The sequence below is a fragment of the Vipera berus genome (genome assembly GCF_964194415.1).
Source record: "Vipera berus genome assembly, chromosome: 11".
Taxonomy (NCBI): Eukaryota; Metazoa; Chordata; class Lepidosauria; order Squamata; family Viperidae; genus Vipera; species Vipera berus.
The window spans coordinates 19,969,611-19,983,458 of NC_138214.1; the positions used below are offsets into that span (position 1 = coordinate 19,969,611).

The 13,848-nt window shown below is 47.2% G+C and overlaps 1 protein-coding gene across 12 annotated transcripts in view; it reads left to right on the forward strand.

Moving 5' to 3' along the window:
* The window catches only part of LOC308673083 (heat shock factor protein 3-like), a 74,227-nt gene that overhangs the window by 41,010 nt on the left and 19,369 nt on the right, over positions 1-13,848 (forward strand). For all 12 annotated transcript variants that reach the window (XR_014027570.1, XR_014027571.1, XM_081336476.1 and 9 more), the window contains 4 exons: positions 1,211-1,444; positions 5,007-5,112; positions 6,380-6,445; positions 12,901-12,967. Coding sequence is in view for 10 of the 12 variants with exons in the window: in XM_081336476.1 (XP_081192602.1) it covers positions 1,211-1,444; positions 5,007-5,112; positions 6,380-6,445; positions 12,901-12,967 (473 nt within the window). In the remaining 2 variants the exon portion in view is untranslated. The remainder of the gene's footprint in view (positions 1-1,210; positions 1,445-5,006; positions 5,113-6,379; positions 6,446-12,900; positions 12,968-13,848) is intronic.

Here is a 13,848-nt window from a genome sequence, read left to right on the forward strand (position 1 = left end):
TCAGCTGGTGCAGAATGCGGCTGCGTGAGTTGTGATGGGGGTTTCCCGATACTCCCATGTAACACCTCTACTCCGCGAGCTGCATTGGCTCCCGGTTGCCCTCCGGGTGAGATTCAAGGTGCTGGTGATGACCTATAAAGCCCTAAATGGCTTGGGTCCGGGATATCTGAGGGAACACCTGCTGCCGGCATCAAGTTCCCTTCGTCCAGTGCGCTCCCACAGGGAGGGTCTTCTCAGGGTGCCACCGGTAAGAGATTGCCGGCGGACGACACCCAGGGATAGGGCCTTCTCAGTGGGTGCGCCTGCCCTTTGGAACCAGCTGCCAGTGGAGCTGAGGACTGCCCCCTACCTCCGTTCATTCCGCCGGGACCTGAAGACCTGGCTCTTTGAGCTCTCTGGCCCAGGCTGAGAATTCTAATTTTAGCCTTAATCTTAATTTTAACTGGGGTTTTATTTATGCAGGGATGAATATAATTTTTTTAATTTGTTTTTAACTTTTGTATCTTTGCTTTTTAATCACCCTGTAAACCGCCCTGAGTCCTTCGGGAAAGGGCGGTATATAAATGTAATAAAATAAATAAATAAATAAATACTTAGATATAGGCCTGGCCCAAAAGGTGCCCTAATGCTTGACAATGCCATGAAAATGGAGATAGCACCTTCTCAAAAGGCAAATTTAATGGGCTTTCATAATTAAAACCTTCCTTTTAGGGCATTTCATAGAGTGTATTCATTGGATTCTGTTTTAAAGGAGAATTAAAGGCAAAAATGCCCTCAAATCTCTGGTGACTGCATCCATGCAGTATTACAGAAGAAGTTTGCTTTTATCTCCTTATGGAATGTTCTTCCAAATTCTCAGTCTAGTCAACAATATTCAAATTCATATGTGGGTCCCCAGACGAGTATGAACCAAGACTGATCTTGCTTAGATTCTAAGATCAATCCATACCATTAGGGAAAGGAAATCAACATGCTGTTAGAAAAGGATGCAAAACGAGTTCTGTAGCCCTGCCAAGAAAACTGTATGGAAGCTGTGATTTGATCAAGAGTCTCTGCTCTTTTAAAATAGATAATGCCAGCAGTGCCGGGTTCCTGTTGGGAAAAAAAGAGGGTTCTCTCCACTTTGGGCTGCTGTGCGAGGTGCTTTGCTACTTGACTGCACCTTTTAGAGAAAGTGAAAGTTCAGCCTGTGCCTGTTGTGTGTTTTCAGGAAGGCTCCTGTGCCCACCAGAGAAGGAATTCCCACTTGTGGACTACTAGAGACCTCAAAGCCAGAACTGCCCCAACACGACCATTCGGTTCAACTCACGGATGGCTGTCTCCAGTCCTGTGCTGTGGAGTTGCAGACTCCACGGGTCACCGCTAATGAAGAAGCTGCAGCAGTGATCAATTCCATCATGAATGAAAACCAAACAACAGCATCGAGTGACTCTTTCCTTCACAGGTGCGTCTCCTTTCAGAGAGGCAACACCTAGCAGCATTATCCACTGCCACAGAACTATGGCATTGAAGGAGGTTAGTCTCTTCCTTGCCATCCATGACAAGTACCTATCTGGCATCAGACAGCACCCCCCCACCTCCCCTAATTTCTTGCTGGGTAATTTGAGGCGTAAATATTTAATTGACAGATAAACCTTTTCCCTCACTTGGAATGTTCTTTGGGGAGACCTCTTTTTATCAGCCTGTTTTTTATAAGTCTCAGAAGTCTTTTTTAACGCCATTTTCGTGTTTTTCCAAACCTCTTCCCACCCCCTCACCCATTGATCAAGTGTCTGGGAAGCGGAGGGCACCCGAGGGTAGTCAGGCATTGGGCTGAACTCTTTTCCTGTGGCTACTCTGAAAGGCATGTAGCCAGTGCTGCTGTGAACAGAATTATTGTAGGCCACCTCAGCAAAAGGAAGGTGGTCAGTCCAGTTTGTCTGTTGGTAGGAAACATAGCATCTGAGATAGTAAGTAGTCCATCATTTTGTTGGTAGCTGGATGAAAAGCAGATGATAAGCCTTGAGATGATCCAATTAGTTTAAGGAAATTTCTCCAAAATTTCGCTGTGAACTGCACTCCTCTATCTGAAATTATTCGCTTAGGGGTGCCATGCAGTCGGTAGATATGTTTCAGGAACAATTTAGTCAGTCGCTGTGCAGATGGGAGTCCTTTAAGGGTGATAAAATGAGCCTGCTTCAAAAACAGGTCTATCACAGTCCAGATAACAGTATTTCCTTTACATTTGGGTAGATCTACAATAAAGTCCATAGCTATTTCTTCCCATGGTTGAGAAGGGTCTGCCACCGACTGCAGTAACCCAGGGGTTTTCCCTGGAATTCTTTTCATGGTGGCACATATGGTACAACTCCTGACATAGTTTTCTACATCTTGTTTTAGCCCCGGCCACCAAAATTGCCGGCAGATGAGGTGTAGAGTTTTTAAATATCCAAAGTGTCCAGCCTGTTTTACGTCATGACTATGTTTGAGAGCATTGAGACGGAGGGTAGATACAGTTCCCCCCCCCTTGTATGCCAAACCATCCCTGCATGTTAGGGTGGTTTGATTATCTTTGAACCATTGATCGGTGAGGAGCTCTTCTTCACATCTGGGTCATCAGGATTAGGGGTTCTGCGAGGTGTGAGTTGTGCCGCAGGTTGTGAACTGGGGATAATTGCCTTGTAGACTTCTTTGCGTTTGTTTTTGTACTGTGGCAATCGGGATAGCACATCAGCTAGGAGGTTTTTTCTTCCTGGTATGTATTTTAGAGTAAAATTAAAACTGTTAAAGTACTGTGACCATCGCACTTGCTTTGGGGACAATTTGCGAGGAGTTTTTAGTGCCTCTAAAGTTTTGTGATCTGTCCATACTTCAAAAGGCACCTTGCTCCCTTCTAAATAGGGTTACCAGTTTAACAGCCCCCACCTAATTGCGAAGGCCTCCTTCTCCAAGACTGTCCATCTCCTCTTGCTTTTGTGTAGGCACAAGGCTGCAGGACCCCACTTTTATTCTTTTGCAGTAACACAGCTCCAACTGCTACGTCCCTGGCGTCTGCTTGAATTATGAAGGGCTCCCCTGGGCAGGGGTGCTTTAGAACCGGTTCAGCTACAAATAGTATTTTTAAATTCTCAAAAGCTTTCTGACAACTCATAGTCCATGCTAGTGGTTGGCCAAGTAACAGTTTTCCCCCTTCCTTGCCCGTTTTGAGTAGTTCTGTAAAGGATAGAGCAATCTCAGCAAAAGAGGGAATGAATTGGCGGTAGAAATTGGCAAACCCTAGGAAGCTCTGGAGCTGTTTCCGAGTGTTTGGGGGCTGCCATTCAATTATAGCTTTCACTTTGGCTGGGTCCATTTCGATGCCCTCATCGGAAATTCTATAGCCAAGATAATCTAATCGGGTTTGGTGAAATTCACATTTTGACAATTTGACATAAAGTTTGGCATTCAATAGTTTCTTTAACACTTCTCTGACCAGTCTTATGTGGTCAGTCATATTCGTACTGTGTATTAGAATGTCATCAAGATACACCAGAACCGCTTTGAATCAATGATCACTTAGGACCTCATTGATCAACTGCATAAATACGGCTAGGGCCTTCTGCAGTCCAAGTGGCATGACTTTGAATTGGGTAGTTGAAGGCTGTTTTCCACTCATCCGAAGTTCTCAGTGGCAGATGGTCTGGTAGCTCCCTACCATTCTGCTTTTGAAGACTCTGGCAGTGCAGTCTTGAGGCATCTGTAGTCTCCGCTGGAGTAGTTCCAGCCTGATGACCAGATAGGCTCACTTAACTGCTTGGGTTTGGAAATCTGCCCAAACTCATATTCCCACAGCAAGCCGTCTATTACTCCTTCCTCTGAGGTTTCATCAGCAGCCGGGTTATCGTCTCCAAGCAGGCTTCCTCTTTCCATGATGAAGATTTTTCCCTGAATCTTTGCCAGCTTCTCCCCCTTACTAGAGACAGCGGTGGAGGCTCAGGACCCCCCAGGATGTTTGAAAGAAAGAAGATTCTGGCATGATGTCATGGTTCCGATTAATGAGACAGATCAAAGAAAACTGCATGATTGTTTATTCTAAAAAGACTATTATAGAACAGAGCATTGGCGCTCATGGATGGATGCCAGAATCTGAATTTTCCTCCCCTTTACACATCATATGCTACAGAATTCCCTCCCTTAATTACACTTCATAAATCACATTCACCAATTAGTTTAACCCCCGAAGTTTCACTTCCCTTCTGAAGCGCTATCCCTTCTCAAAACATCCAGGTTGAATTCCTCCCACACTTTAGTGATTCAAAGCCAAACAGTTAAAGCTAAAGGCTGCCTCATATTGTCAGTGCAAAAACATGTCAGTGTTTGCAGCATTGACACTCAGGTTGTGGCCCTGGCCTGGCCTGCAACACTGCCAGGGCCTCTTGGGCCAGCAGCTCCCCTGGCTTCTTCCTCTCCTATTCTCTGCCTGCTGCTAACATATCAGGGCTACTGACCTCTTGGTGGGGTCCAGGTGGGCACTGGTGTGAGAACTGACTTAATGTCAACTGTCTTATTTGACACATTCAATGAAAGAAACTCCCAACTCTTTAAAAGTATCAAGAGTACAGCTTTATTGAAAGAACCATGTAGGCACAGCAAAAGCAAAATCAATTCTGGGATTTTCCCACAAAAGCTCCCATAGGTAACACCCTTTTCCCCTCTCCAGGCCACCCACAGTTCATCAATTGATTTAGTTCTTTTGTTGTGGAAAACAGTTCTGTGCTGCTGAACATATTTCAGAACTTGACCTTGGTGGATAACGTTCCATAGCCTCCCCCCTCCCTAGGAATTCACCATCACCCTCCCATTTCTATTTGGCAAAAAGTGAGTTGGAATCAGGTTCAAGCAACGATGGAGCTGAGTTAGTTTGGACATCCTGCTACTCCAAATCAATCTGGCCCTTCTGAGTTTCTTCTTGGAACATGGTAAAAAGCCATCTTCCTCCTTCTGTCTGTCCCTCTGTTACATTTATATTTCCCTGCTTCCCTTCACAGAGAAGAGATCCAAGACTTCTTGAATTGTATCGATGCGAGTCTTGAGGAGCTTCAGGCAATGCTGCCTGGGAAAAAAATCAACTATGCTTCGGAAACACTTACTGGTGTGAGTCCACTTTTCTGTGTCGATTTATTAGCTAGGCTGCTGCCTCATTACCTAGAGAAGAAAAACTGTTTTCTTACGGTGTGGCAGGACACCCTAGAGTTGGGGGAGTCCTCCTCTCACTGTGGAGGTAGAGCTAAGAAACATTTTGCCAATGTTCCAGTGTGGTTTCCCCAGTGCTACTTTCCCAGTTCTGTCCCTGCCTTGCTCCAGAAAGTGTGTCTCCCCAGTTGCTGCTGCTCTTCTTTCTACCATTCTCTGTCTTCTTTTTCTTCCCTTCCCTCCCCTATGATCAGTAAATTCCCCAAGCACCCCTGACAGCAAATTGGTGGGTAGGCAAGAAACCAATTTGCTGTCAGGGGTGCTTGGACAATTTCTGACAGCTGGGGCCGACCTAGGGATGGCCAGTTCTGTACCTGTTAAGTCATTGGACAAAGCATGTGGCTTCCCTACCTCCTGACTCAGGCTCCATCACCACCAAAGCTCAGACTGTACACTTCTCCCCTGTTAGAAGTCATAACTTACCAAAACCCTCTGAATCAGGACTGGACAATGTGTGTCTAAAGCAGTGGAAAACACCATTTTGGTAATCTTAACCCAACTGAACCATGGAGGGTGAAGTGAAGAAGGAAGTGATGCTGTTCCCTTCCCCTCTCCTTAGAGACCTCCTGGCTGAGACCTCACAAGGATAAGGACAGTCAACCTCCCTCCTCGCCATAATTAAGATACCTCCCTTCAGGACAGGAGTGCCCTGAGAAATAGCAGACAGTATGGATTTGCTCTCCATGGGGCCCAAGAATGGGAGAAGAACCAATGAGTGGAAGTTTTATAGAGGAGGTCATGACAACTGTTGAGCAGTGTGGCATTGTGAGGATTCCTCCATCAGTGGAGGATTTCAAGCAGAGGCTGCACAGCTGTTTGTTTGGGCTAGTCCTAGGATTCCTGGCCAGGGGGGTGGGCAGCTCACACCAGAAGACCTCGAGGATCCCTTCCAACTCTTTGATTTTATGATTCTACAGTATTTATTTTTATTTCTTATATTTATATGCCACCCCTTTCACTTATAAGGCAACTCTGCTTCTAGGATTGAGGGACATCATCTTTTAGTCTCAGTGTAGTGATAACACTTTAGCTAACTTGAAGGAAGCTTATTTTAAGTTTATTTGTGTTTAAGTCTTTGATTTGTCTCAAGAGAGGTTCTTGTCATATTTTTGTTTAAACTGTTTCTGATCAATAAAACAAATCAGATTGCCTTCATTTCTACCTCCAGACCTTCAGTCCTGAGCTTCCTGTGTTGGATTCAAGCATACCGGAAGCTCCTCTCAGATTGGAAAAGGTAGATAGTGGGTCTTCCTTGGCTCCTGGGAAGGAGGGGAGCAGTGAATTGGGAAAATGTGGGGGGGAGGGCTCTTGGAGTTGAAGGTACCAGAACGCATTTCTTTCTGATCAGCAAAGTTGCTTAGAAAGTTGAATTTGAAGAATACTTTGCTAGGTGAATGGAGTACTAGAAAAAGAGATTAAGAGCACTGTTTCAAATGAAGAAAGTTAATGGATACAAGCCTCTCTCTCTTTCTCTCTCTCTCTCTCTCTCTCTTTCACACACACACACACACACAAGGTTTTAGTATTTATACATTTTTCATAGGAACTTTCAGCAGATCACAATAACAACAATTTCAAAGTGGTTTACATATTTGGTATAAACTTGATTTGTGGACAATTTTAGTCAGCTTAAGAACCTGCTCAATGGAGAAAGAATAAAGGTGGGTATTGAGGGGTTGCTGAAGATCTTGGAGACATTTTTCTCTTTCTTCTCCTTACTAGTTCTCTTTTTTAAGATAAAAAAACCCCCAATAAGTCAAATAATAAAACTAAAGGGCAAATCCATGGCTTGATTGTCCAGTGTTAAATGGGGCTTTCAGATCTGACTTCTGCATTGGGAGTGGGGAGGGCATAAAGGATCCAGTTGCCTACAATCACTTTCCTCAGATCACAGATGAGCTGTAGGAAGGCAACTTTTGCCCTGGAAACCCTTCCTTTCAGGCCACTGAGTTCAACAAAAAGCAACTTTAGTGTTGTATGTAAGCCACCCAGAATTGCCTTGCAGAGAGGTGAATGGGAAAAAAATTAATAAATAAATCAACTTGCCAAATGGCATTTGTGCTATCAATATTGCTGGCTGGGCTTCTGAAAAGATTGGATTACCTTTTCCAATCTTCAGATTGACGAACTAATGCTTCCGTCATTCCCACTGAGCCTGAGGATTGCTAGCACTGTCCTTCCTTTTTCAACCCAATTTTTTTCCTATCAGTTCTAGCCCATAGCACGGATTCAGTGGTTTTGCCCCCGTCTCTTTCCCACCTTCCATAGAGCCAAACTTGTGTTGAGCTCAGGTTCCTCAGCCTCCCCTGGGATCAGAATCGACTCCTGTTCTGAGGGGATGCCCCTGAGGGCTTTGTAGAGCCAGCCACAGGCTTGTGGGCCAATTCCTTCCCTGGCTCAGCAGGTTCTGTTCAGTTTATGTTAGGAACAATTTTGCCATTAGCGGAGGTTTTGCACCAAACAAGCCCTTTTACTTTACTTTACTTTGCTTTTATTAAATTTGTATACCGCCCTTCTCCCGAAGGACTCAGGGCGGTTAACAGGGCATATATTCCTGGGGCGCAGTTGGGCCTGCTGCTGGCGTTCCTTCCTCCTAATCGCGCAGCGGCAGCCCTGCCTAAGCTACTCGATGTCCTCTCGGGGTTGGTGGTTGAATTCCCCAAACTTATAGTTTTGGGCGACTTCAATCTACCATCCCTAGGAGGTTCGTCTGAGCTAGCTCGGGAGTTCATGGCTTCCATGACGGCCATGGACCTGACGCAAATAATTCTTGGACCGACTCATGAGGGAGGCCACACCCCTGACTTGGTTTTCTTATCTGGACGGTGGCATGATGATCTTGGTGGGGGCTCTCCAACCGTTATGCCCCTGTCAAGGACCGATCATCACCTCCTGCGGCTGGTCTTCCGCTTTGCCACCCCCCGCCGTGGGTGCGCGGAGCCAACCAGATGGTACTGCCCCAGGCGCCTAATGGACCCTGAGAGGTTCCAGGCAGCACTTGGGAACCCACCTGCACTCCCTGCTCACAACCCTGCTCACAACTCGGCGGATGCCTTAGTGGAAGCCTGGGAAAAGGCAGCCACGGAGGCACTTGACCGAGTTGTACCCTTGCGGCCCTTGACCCGGCGCAGATCCCAGCGAGCCCCATGGTTCACCGCGGAACTCCGGGAGATGAAGCGTCGGAGACGGGGCCTAGAGAGCCGTTGGAGGTCCAATCAATCCGAATCCGACCGGTTGCGACTAAGAACCCACACTAGGTCTTATCTCGCAGCGATAAGGGAGGCGAGATCCAATTACTTCTCCGCCCTCATCGCATCCGCAGATAATCGCCCGGCTGCCCTGTTTAGAGTGACCCGCTCCCTTCTGAATCAAGAGGTGAGGGAGGAGCCCTTACAGGGTCGAGCTGAGGAATTTGGTCAATATCTGTTGGATAAAATCGCTCGGATTCGAACCGGCCTGGACTCCAACTGGGCAGAGTCTGACGAACAGGACACGGGCAGTCTTGTCGATGTCATCTGGGAGGAGTTTGATCCTGTGAAATAAAGGAAGTGGACAGGATTATGAGGAGGTTGAGCTCCTCCACATGCCTATTGGACCCGTGCCCTTCCTGGCTGGCTTATGCAGCTCGGGAGGGGACACGAGGCTGGTTCCAGGCGGTCATATCTGCTTCTCTGAGTGAGGGTCACTTCCCCGCCTCCTTGAAGGAGGCGGTGGTGAGACCTCTCCTCAAGAAGCACACCTTGGTCCCAGCTACATTGAATAACTTTCGTCCGGTCTCCAACCTTCGCTTTCTTGCAAAGGTTGTTGAGAGTGTGGTGGCTCATCAACTTCCTCAGGTCCTGGATGAAACGGATTATCTAGACCCGTGCCAATCGGGTTTCAGGCCGGGCTACAGCACGGAGACGGCATTGGTCGCTCTGATGAATGATCTCTGGAGGGCCCGGGACAAGGGTTACTCCTCTGTCCTAGTCTTATTAGACCTCTCGGCAGCTTTCGATACCATCGACCATGGTATCCTGCTGCGGCGCCTCAGGGGACTGGGAGTGGAAGGCACAGTTCTTCGGTGGTTCTCCTCCTTTCTCCTGGGACGCTCGCAGTCGGTGTTGGCAGGGGGACAGAGGTCGACCCCAAGGTCTCTCGTTTGTGGAGTTCCTCAGGGATCGGTCCTCTCGCCTCTCCTGTTCAACATCTACATGAAACCGCTGGGTGAGATCATTCGTGGTTTTGGAGTAGGATACCATCAGTATGCTGATGACACCCAGCTTTTCATCTCGACTCCAAACCACATCAGTGATGCCCTCGACGTGATGTCCCGTTGCCTGGAAGCGGTCCGGGAATGGATGGGGAGGAACAGGCTTCAACTCAACCCGGACAAGACTGAATGGCTGTACGTACCGGCATGCCAGGATACTCAGAGTATTCCATCCCTTAATATTGGGGGTGAGTTATTGCCCCCCGTTGATAGGGCCCGCAACCTGGGTGTCCTCCTAGATTCACAGCTCTCCTTAGAAGATCACATAGGAGCTGTGACCAGGGGGGCCTTCACTCGGGTTCGCCTGGTGCGCCAACTACGACCTTATCTGGACCTGGATGCCTTACGTACAGTCACCCATGCACTTGTGACCTCTCGCCTTGACTACTGCAACGCTCTTTACATGGGGCTGCCCTTGAGAGCCACTCGGAAGCTTCAGCTGGTACAGAGTGCAGCTGCACGAACACTTTTGGGAGCTTCCCGATACTCCCATATTACACCTCTCCTCCGTGAGCTGCACTGGCTTCCAGTTGCCTTCCGAGTGAAATTCAAGGTGTTAGTGATGACATACAAAGCCCTACATGGCTTGGGTCCGGATTACCTACGGGAGCACCTACTGCCAGCGTCAACACCCCTCCGTCCTGTGTGCTCCCACAGAGAGGGCCTCCTCAGGGTGCCACCGGTCAGAGAATGCCGGCTGGTGGCCCCCAGGGGGAGAGCATTCTCTGTGGGTGCGCCAATCCTCTGGAACCGCTTACCAGCCGAAATCCGGACGGCCCCCGACCTTCGCACCTTCCGGCGTGACTTAAAAACCTACCTATTCCAGCAAGTCGGCCTGGCCTGATAGATTTTGGGGTTTCATTTGTTCTACTATTGTTTTACTGTATACTTACCTTGCTCTGTACACCGCCCCGAGTCCTTCGGGAGAAGGGCGGTATATAAAAACAAACAAACAAATAAATAAATAAATATATAAATAACAATACAAAAATTAAAAAGGAATTAAACAAGTGCCCAATTAAAAATTACAATAACAATAAAAGACCCATTAAAAACCCTAACGTTCCCCATCAGGCCAGACCAGCTAGTTCAAATAAGTGGGTCTTGAGACCGCGCCGGAAGGAGCGAAGGTCCGATGCCATCCGGAGCTCAACCGGCAGTTGGTTCCATAGCGCCGGAGCGCCCACAGAGAAGGCCCTCCCCCTGGGGGCCACCAATCGACATTCCCTGACCGGAGGCACCCTGAGGAGGCCCTCTCTGTGGGAACGCACAGGGCGGAGGGGAGTTGACGCCGGCAGCAGGTGGTCCTCGAGGTACCCCGGACCCATGCCATGTAAGGACCTGAAGATCATAACCAAAACCTTGAATCTCACCCGGAAGACAACTGGTAACCAATGTAGCTCGCGGAGCAAAGGTGTAACATGGGAGTACCGGGAAACTCCCAAGACAACTCTCGCGGCCGCATTTTGTACCAGTTGGAGCCTCCGAGTGGTCTTCAAGGGAAGCCCCATGTAAAGAGCATTGCAGTAGTCCAGGCGAGAGGTCACGAGCGCATGAGTGACCGTACACAGGGCATCCCGGTCCAGATAGGGCCGCAACTGGCGCACCAGGCGAACCTGGGCGAAAGCCCCCCTTTTAAAGGCAGAGTGTGTTTGGTTGGAACTCTGGCTTGTTTGGGGTTCAATCTCCAATGTTTTCTGTTTATTGGGGGCATTTTCCAAAGTCTGGTTTGGCAGTTTTTTTCTGATAACACTTGAGTAGTTAAAGATTGGACTTGGGCAGATAAGCCTGGAAGCCCTTTTCTTAGCCAGTTCAGCTCTAATTGTGTATTCTGCAAGACTGTTGTACTGCATGGTCAGAACAGCCTCCCTAATAAAAAGATTCAATTTTAAATTTTATTATGATAGAGACCTCTGCCAAATCTTTTGTCAACTGAGTTCTTAGAAGGAAATCCATTCATTTTTCTTTTCAAATGAGCTCCTTTTTCAGAATGGTTTGGATTCTGAAAATTGGAGTAAAACTCTGGCAGCTTCCATCAGCGATCTGGACTTTGAAAGTGGTGCTCAGAAGAACTGTGTTGGACCTATGCAGCACACAGGTCTCATAGGAGGAGATGGGAGTGGGATGTGGGGCCTTTTGCTTCCAAATGAGTGTAGAAGACTGAGGCACAGACTTCCTCTGTTTCCAGAGCTTGTGCTCTGCAAACAGACCATCCTGGTTTCCTGGAGAGACAGTGTTGCTAGCCGAGATAGTATGTTTCAGTAGAGAGTCCCAAAATGAAATGTAAGCTGTCAAGTACTTGCAGTGATCATCATTTGTGTGATGCGCATAAAAGTATAGTTTACTAGAATTATTTTTAATCTTATATCCTTAATTTACAGCACTCCGTTGCAGCAGAAATGCCAAAACATGTCAGGACCCACCCCAAACCACGTCTTAGGAAGACAAAACTCTTGGAGCCAAATCTTAGTCCAAAAGAAATCTTTAATATGACATGCTTGGTTGTAGGAATACAAGACAGGACTTAATATTGTTCTACAAACTAAACCCTTAAAAAGAGTTCCCGGTTCAACCCCCCCTTAACCCCATTTGGTCAGTCCCCCATCATTTACCTCGTATCATCCTTCTCGTGGGAAAAAGGAACTTAGGACCTTTTATGTTTATTGCTCTCTTCCGTGGCACAAGCCAGATGCTCCTACCCTAACCCCCCCTTTTGTTCCCCCAGTTCAAAAGGCTTCTCTTTTCCTTTGAAATGCCTAATACAGGCTCAATACACATCCGTTCCCTCCTCCTCAGGAGATGGCAGGATCCATGGAATAATGTTTTAAACATACATTTATGAATATGATATAAATGGATTCTGACAAAACATCTGTAAATATTTCAGCTGTAGAATAGATGAAAAACAAACATGAGATATACTGTCAGCCAGGGTCCTTGTGTGAAGCAATGATGCTTTAAGTTGAGCATTACCAACTGAAGCTGGGGAAGCAAAGCATTGCCTAGACCAGGGGTCAGCAACCTGAAACAGTGAAAGAGCCACTCGGAACCGGTTCCCTCACAAAAGGAAAAACTGGGAGCCGCAAAAAATGTGCACATGCGCGTACACGCGCGCATGCACAGAACAGGGTTTGAGTGGAGCCAAGGCGAGATATGCACCTACCCTGCATATTTGAATTGATTGGTTGAACTTTTTTAGTCCCACTTTTTTTGGGGGGGACTGCACATGGCAGAGGACTGGGAGCTGCAGGAGACGGCTGAAAGAGCCACATGTGGCTCCGGAGCCGCGGGTTGCAGACCTGTGGCCTAGACTATTATAACCAGAGTGATAGTTAAACTGATTAGGACACAGTTGGCTCTCTTTGTGTTTTAAAAAAGGTAGCATTTGAAAAATATATTCTAAAAATATTTTTCTGTGCATTTGTTTCTTTTTTTAGACAGAAGACTTAGCAGCAATTTTAGACACAGATGGAATAAATGATGAGGAAACCTCAGGGAAGAATGGTGAGCAGGACAAGAAATTGGAAATTGTTTTACCAAATCAGTCTGGAGAAGCTAAGCAGGGGTGGATCCATTTGGAGGGAACATCCCTTTCAGTTCATGTGTGGTTTACAGCATCTGTTCCATAAGAGTTGGTGTTCTCCAGATGACTTGGACATCACCTTCCATAATCTTGAGCCCATGTGGCTCAAGAGGACTAGGAATTCAGAAAGTCAGACCCCAGCCCATTTGAGAGCATGCAGTTGGGAGGAGCTGACCCCCAAATGCCTAAACTTGCCTGGCACACTGGCTTTCATGCACTGCAAGAGCGGACATCCCTGAGCACCTACTCTTTTCCACACAAAACTTTATTCTTAGCATCTTCTTATAGTTTGAAAGAGTCTTTTTGTGCTTCACATTTGGAGAGTAGAGAAAGGAAGAGAGGAATCAGGCTTGTGCAACGAAAGGTACAATCCTATTTTTAAAGGCAATTCTGGGCACGTCCCCCAGTTGCCAGAGGGCTGAGTGGACAGCGCAGGAATCCCTGCCAGCTCTGCTTGTGTTTCTGACCTCATAGTCTGGCTTTCACTTTCCCAGCACGTGGAATCTTTTGTAGATCAGAGTCGGAGGTCTTTTCTGTGGGGCTGGAAATCGAGGGGGTTGGCACCAGAGGAGGGATGTTCACAGGAAATACTTTTCAAAGGCAAGAAAGGTAGCTGCAGCGGTGAGATTGAAGTTGCCAGTTTGGCCTTTTGTCTGGGCAGAGTTTTTGATTTCCTTACCATGCCCTGTACACGCCCCTACGTGTTTTACTACAGAGCTTCAGGGTCACTATTTTATTTTGTGCATTTTTTTCTTCTTGCTTCTTGAAGACTGCAGTGACAACACAAGTAGCTTTTACATAT